At 39.3% G+C, this 7,346-nt stretch overlaps 1 protein-coding gene across 1 annotated transcript in view; it reads left to right on the top strand.

Annotated features, from left to right (window-relative positions):
* Positions 1–316: 316 nt before the first annotated feature.
* Positions 317–7,346, top strand: part of LOC134653540 (serine/threonine-protein kinase SIK2) — a 67,810-nt gene continuing 60,780 nt past the window's right edge. The window contains exon 1 of the mRNA XM_063508917.1: positions 317–967. Coding sequence (XP_063364987.1) covers positions 842–967 — 126 coding nt within the window. The 5' untranslated portion in view covers positions 317–841. The remainder of the gene's footprint in view (positions 968–7,346) is intronic.

Here is a 7,346-nt window from a genome sequence, read left to right as displayed (position 1 = left end):
CGTTACGTGACGCGGTAGGAAAAATATAAACCGAAACCGTTGAAGACTCACCATCAAGTGATTACGATTACGATCCCCAAAAACTAAAGAAGAAGAATAAGATTATTGAAATTACAAATAGGATGCTATAAGAATGAATTAGGTACCAATATGTAAACTATGTAACTAGTACATTTACGTGCATACCTACGAAGTACCAACCCGAAAAGGTAGGTAGGACACGCGCTGTCGTGCTGACGTCACGCAAAGTAATATGGCGGGCGGCTGAAAGCGCGCGCGTGCCGCAGGTTGCTCGGCGGTCGCTCGCCGTGTGTTCAGCGTTCAGCGGCCGAGTTCAGTACCCGGTTGACAGCCGGCGAGGCGGCGGCGTTACGCGCTACTCAAACTGTTCAACACGCACGCCGCCACTTGCGCGATTTATAATCTATCTTAAATCAATTTTACACAAAACTCTACTGTATTTAAAATCTACTGAATGTGAGAGAGGACTCTTACAGTCCCGAAATAATTTCCATGGAACATCGAACCGTTGCAATATCTTTTATACGATTTACTTTACCAATGAATAACAACAATACCGTGCGTAATCACGTTACAGCAATGATCAAATACCTACGTGTAATGCAATTTACTGAATGACGTTAAGTAAATACGATCCGCTAGTGAGAGCTTTTCTTCTGCTATGAGCGGTAGCGAGGCTTGGAGCTGGCTGAAGAACAAAAGTGTTTTATAGTATTCAATGAACTGAAATACTACTAATACTATTGTATTATGACATTTATGACACATTTTTTTGGATTTGTAGTGAGGTGTTGAGACAATAGTGTTTAAAAAATCAACAATGGCGGACCGTGAACGTCCCGCTAAAACCCCTATTAGGGTGGGATTTTATGACATAGAAAGGACTATTGGCAAGGGTAATTTTGCCGTGGTCAAATTAGCACGACATCGAATAACGAAGACTGAGGTAAGTAAACGTCGCAGCTGATGTAGATTTTATCTCTGATCTACTACTTCTACTAGGTACTTATCGCTCTACACGTACCGACCTATCAATTTCACCCTCAAGGACCTAGTTTGCATCATGTATATCCATGTAAACATCAATAAACAGTCAGACGAACATACCTATACATTACACATCTGTAACACATAGGCACAGGTTTATATTATTTACACATTCCGGCTGAAAACCTCATTGATTTTAATACTACCTACCTATTTGAGCGTGTTGCGGTTGCGAAGGCATAAATTATGATGACTTAAAATAGGATAGGGACACTAGAGACCCTTTTAGTTTAGAGCATTAATACCAAAATTCAGGGTATTGTTTCAGCACCATTCTTAACTTTTGAGAACTGAAAAGACAAATTAATACCTAAATGTATGTTGACCCAGCCACCTTCAGAAATGATGAGTTTTAGGCAATAACATAACAGTATAATATTTTACGTCACCCTAGGCCCGTGAGTGGGATTTTCTCACTTCCTGGCCAAGGCAAGACGTAAAACTTTAGACAAACCACGGGCGGTAATTCGTAAAGCCCCAGATCGCATATTTATGGCCTCACCTTCGGTTCGGGCCACAAACACCTGCGATCTGGAGCATTCACGCATTCTCCTCCCTAGGTATGTAATGTACTATAAACGCGCCTACAACTGGTTCTTTATAGACAAATTTTAAGCAAACGTTGACGTGAAGACATACAAATTCTATATTATTGTTTTCACCTCAGCAGCTCGAACAAGGGTACTTTGCTACTTAAAAACAGTGAGCAAAATCGCATTTTGCTCACTGAGTGAGACAAAATGAGCAAAATGCGATTTTGCTCACTGTTTTTAAGTAGCAAAGTACCCTTGTTCGAGCTGCTGAGGTGAAACCTTAATTGTTGGTATATCTTAAGAAAACATGAGTGAATAGGTAAGTGATGAAGAAGGAATACATTTTTCGGGTTCTCTAATATGTTCTCACTGCTGAGGTGAAAAGTTTTGTGAACTACACGAGATCAAAGTTATTTACATCTCGTGCGCTTTTGAGTCCCTTACTACGCTCAAGATTCTAAATTAGATTCACTCGCTACGCTCGTGAATCTAGTATAGAATCTTTCGCTTGCACGGGACTCAAAATAAGCACTCGAAGAAATATCAAACTTTGATCTCTTGTTGTACAAATACATAACTATCTTTGCCTAACTAAATACCAACATAAGAGCTTTTGTTTTTGAACTTACTTGAGTGAACTGCACTTGTTTATGAGACTTACGCAATGAAGAAATCAATGTGGGTCATTATAACACTTGATTGTACTCGTAACTATCAACCGACTCCTATTTCATAATGCGTATGGAAAGTTACCTACTATTGTTTCATCCAGACGCCTACCTATAACAATTCCTTGGTTACGTCGTAAAATAAGAAACTAGAAAGGTTCTCTTCTCTCCATTCTCCTCCATTAATCAATAACATGACTCACATTTTAGGTTTTAAAATATTTTCGCTCCATCCTAATTTGTGGCTACCACTTTTGCTTACGGGTAATTACTAGAGATGCCACGAATATTCGGCAACTATTCGGTATTCGGCCTATTCGGCCACTTTGCCGAATATTCGATATTCGGCCGAATGTTGCCTACTATTCGGCCGAATACCGAATATCTGTTGCACCCTGGTTGCACCTACTTAAAAAGAAAAATTGCACAATAAAAATAACCAAAAACTGTGTAGGTATATTTATTTAGAATGTGTTCTTGGAAAGTTGTTAAATGCGAAGACCCTTTTTTGAGCATTTGTTGATTTTTTTTTAAATCATGTGTCTGTTTTGTTTGACTCTATTCATTAACGCTGTTCAACAAAAATATATCTTAGCTAACGTCAGCTAACGTCATCTAACGTTGAGCTTTGTTAGCGATCAGTTTTCATAATTATGACTCAAAATGTTCGCATGTCATGCCGAATATTCGGTCGCCGAATATTCGGTATTCGGCCAAAACCACTATTCGGGGCATCTCTAGTAACTAATTACACACTTTCTTTCATCTGATTTATATCTCTGCACTTATCAAAATCTTGTAATTGTTAGCAAAGCCAACAATTGACAAGCGAATGACACAATCCTCGTTTCCACTTTCAAAACACGCGAATTTAAGCGATACGCAATTTCCCACTTCCTACATTACAAACCGGGTTTTATGCAACTTAATTGAAGAGGCAATTGGCCTGGCGTTGTGTTATGTTGCACTTTTTCGCCAAACTGCTTATTAGCTATTTCCTTTCCCTATGTCCCCTTTATATTACCGAAGGAAGTGTCTCTCGTCTCTCAGGCGTTTAAGGACCGAGGATTGAGATTACGCCTTTCACTTGGTAGCTCGATCATTGACCAAAATCAGTTGTGATTGAAAAATACAATGTCCTCAATTTTGATACAGTCCAAAACTTCGTTGAGATTGGTTTAGGCGTTGATGTAAGTCACCCAGGCAGAAAGTACCTAATTTAATTTCCTTAACTTCCGGAACATAAGAGGGTACCTTACCTACCTATCATGACTCTTCCACCCTGATAACACGCTGAGATGAGGCCATTTCGTGGCACTGTCTTCTTTCTATTTTTAGGACTTCTCTTCTTATACCTAAGTATGTAAATTAATTTTGTATTAAGCAGAAACGTCGACGAACGATGCTATTAAGCTTCGAAATAAATTAATAGTGGAAAAATTCACTGTCTTGGGTGGGACTTGAACCCACGACCACTGGATCACTAGTACAATGCTCTGCCATCTGAGCTACCAAGACCGTACCCAATTCAGCGAATATTTCCACCATATATGAGCCCTAGGGAGGCTCATAGCGACATCTACCGTAAGAGTCCTATACTTCTTAAACGGCTACCAGAGTTCCAAATCATATTGGAAATTCACCAGTAACGATGCGCTATCCCATACTAAATTAATTTTGTATGTAAATTGTCCCGTTTGTACGAAAACATTTCTATTCTATAACAAAACCAATAATATAACAAACGAAATGTAGGAGTAAGAATTAAAGCCTTCAGAATACTTTAGTTTAAAAATAAATTACCTGACCTTTCATCATTATTCATTTCCGTTTATGATTATAACATATTATTAATTTATTAATTCCCCAGTACCTAGGTAATCAGTGGGAAGTTGAGTTCGAAATACTGACGTTACCAAACGGACATAATCATTATTATTCATCGGCTCTAATGGTCACCTTGCTGGCATTTCCTCATCTAATATTACATGAGACCTCAGTATATAATGCGGACTTATAAATAACTTATACGCAGTTTGAGCTGCTAAGTAAATATATTGTAAGAACTTTATTAATCAACGTATGTAAATAAACAGATTCCGCCGACTTCCGACCGTTTTGACTTCTTCCTTGTTCAAATCGTATTTGTATTCAGAGATTGCATCTGTTGAGAGAAAGATACAAATCTCATGATGAGTAAGAATTTCAGTCGTACGTACCTACTCGATTAAAAACAAATTGGTCAATACGAAAAATAAAACAGTTGCCAAACAACTTCTGATAAAACAATATTGTCAATATTGTTGCTGACCTTAAGATCGCTCGTTGGGGATCAAGAGGAGCGTCGTTAGTTTTATCGTGTAAGTTTAATTCCAAAATCCCGGGGTGGACGGGGAAGTCACGTTGTTGCCCTCAACAACACGATTCAGTATTTGGCCCTTGGTGATTGTCTATTTAGATGACACATATTTTAGTTAGAATCAATGTGACTATTCTTGATTATAGATACTACTTATAGGATGTATGTCATCGAGATTTAATTACCTACTTATACATTTTTTTTGAGAATTCCAGAGGCCAAGCAGGTTACTGTCAATAGTGAAGACTCTAAACAAATGATAATGGATTACTTTTTGCCAAATTTGCTAGAACAGCCATCATACATGTCACACACTCTGGTTTCAGCAAGATATGTATATGTACAGATAATGTGGAATCTTGAAACCAGTTTCAAATCATCAATTGTTTGTTGTTTGGAAAGGAGGCCGAGGCAAAGCTTCAATGCCTTACCTAAATACAAAAGAAGCTGGCTGTATGTTGCGTACATTGACCCCTAATTACGTATTGGAATGGAAGAAAGGAAAAAACAAATAAACCCTTCCATATGTATCGATCCCGACTCGCTAGCGAAAATTAATCGAGGTTATTGAACAATGTAATGCACGTCAATTAAGAAATAAGTAAGTAATTGGCTACATATTTTCTCTGACCTACAGTAAAGTCTACCTACCCAAATTTTTCGAATAAAATGTTAGATTGGACTTTTGCCTTCGTGTGAACAATCCTTATTAGTTACAAACTTACCTACTAGCAAAGCCGTTGAGCGATGTTGCATGAGATATCTTCAAATGTGAACCGTGAGATTCTGTCATTAGCGGTACATTTCGAAACATGAGAAAGAGCTATCACTTGTATAAATTGACCTTATTAAGTATGTCGCCGTAGAGCGTTAACTACGCAGTTGTTAAATTTAACGGCACTTCGGAATCTTAAAAACCGGCCAAGTGCGAGTCGGACTCGCGCACGGAGGGTTCCGCACAATCAACAAAAAACAAGCAAAAAAACGGTCACCCATCCAAGTACTGACCCCGCCCGACGTTGCTTAACTTCGGTCAAAAATCACGTTTGTTGTATGGGAGCCCCACTTAAATCTTTATTTTATTCCGTTTTTAGTATTTGTTGTTATAGCGGCAACAGAAATACATCATCTGTGAAAATTTCACGGTTCGTGAGATACAGCCTGGTGACAGACGGACGGACGGACGGACGGACAGCGGAGTCTTAGTAATAGGGTCCCGTTTTTACCCTTTGGGTATGGAACCCTAAAAATGGCAGTTTCTAATTAGGTAGTTCACGCAGATACTTATCCTTGGTAGCTTCCGTTTTGATCATCCGGGAAGTAAATAGAAACAGGCAGCGTGATAATGATGTGTAGTTAATGTTTTAATAGCCTCGGAGTACCTGGTTAAGAGCTTGGGCGTAAATGCGCGTGTACCGCGCCGAAGCTTAAAGTGGGTCGTTGGCCGCACGGCGCCGTCCTCGTGAATGAGTCATTTGATGCGTTTTAGTGTAGATATATACTTACCGATCAGTTTTAGGTTTTAATTCGAGATGCACCGAACACGTATCATGCGTAACGGCAGTGTTTGATGGACGTGGAGGTGCGAGGGTGACGCATCGTTAGGTTACGGAGCCACCGTGTTGAATGAATGCACCGAAATAACAGAACGGACGCCCTCGGCCTTCGGCGTCCGTGTGCGCGCCGGCGATGGAACAAGCTATGAGTAAACACAAAAATCCGGTTCAAGTCTACGGTTTAAAATGTTTGGTATCTTCAACTCGTTATTTAGGAATGTAGTACTTAGCAATGACCGGAAAGCCGATACGAGCAAGACTTTCTTTACGCACTTCTGGGTATACTCGTAAAAAGTAAATTGTTTAGCTCTATTATTGTAAAGTTGTTTTTAATACATATATCCATAAACGCAGATAATAAATAGAGCTGTAACTAATAAAATACAAATTGTGTTAACTGTTACGGCTAAGCAGAACGTACAGAAAAAGATCTCACCTTTCGTCTAAGACTAAACTCGTAGGTAAGTATCACGGATGGTCGATGAGTGTTTGCCAAAATGTTCTGCAGAATATAACCAATCATTCGGCATGCCGGCGGGAGCGCTGCCGCGTCCACAAATACTCGACACCGACCTTGCGTGGTGCGGGATGCACGCTCAACATTGTTTTTATTATTTTACGTTTTTCTCAACGAAACGCCATCGCCACCAAGGTGATGGCCAGCCATCCGAATGAGACGTAGACGCCAAATAAATTTAGACTGTCTGCAGCAAACAGTGAACTCTTTGTTTTTATACGAACCTGCGACATTTTGTTTAACTAGACATAATAAATACTACACTAAATAACAATAATTTAACTGTACACTTAAGCTACTCCGGTTCCTGTTGTAGGGATCTCATAAATCTGTAATCTGTCATCAGTTTTTGCCGGATTTTCCAGCGCTTTGTGTTTCGTGTGATTTACTATCCACCTTCCGATCCCACAACACAAGTGAAATAATTACCTACCTAACGACTAAACTTGACAATAGTTCTATGGTTCTATAAAGCTATTGTAGTGCTAAGCTAGATGTATACTGTTTCAAGTTTTTTTTATTAAGTCTTTCCTTACGTACAGTCACCAGCATAAATATATGACTGTGGGCAGCCGTGCAAAAATATCTGATGCTCCATTGGAGGCATAAGTATATGACGACACTACCTCGGTAAAAATATGTGAT

The sequence above is a fragment of the Cydia amplana genome, chromosome 13 (genome assembly GCF_948474715.1).
Source record: "Cydia amplana chromosome 13, ilCydAmpl1.1, whole genome shotgun sequence".
Classification (NCBI taxonomy): Eukaryota; Metazoa; Arthropoda; class Insecta; order Lepidoptera; family Tortricidae; genus Cydia; species Cydia amplana.
Note: the sequence above shows the minus strand (reverse complement) of the source record. Positions and strands in the feature narration are given on the sequence as shown.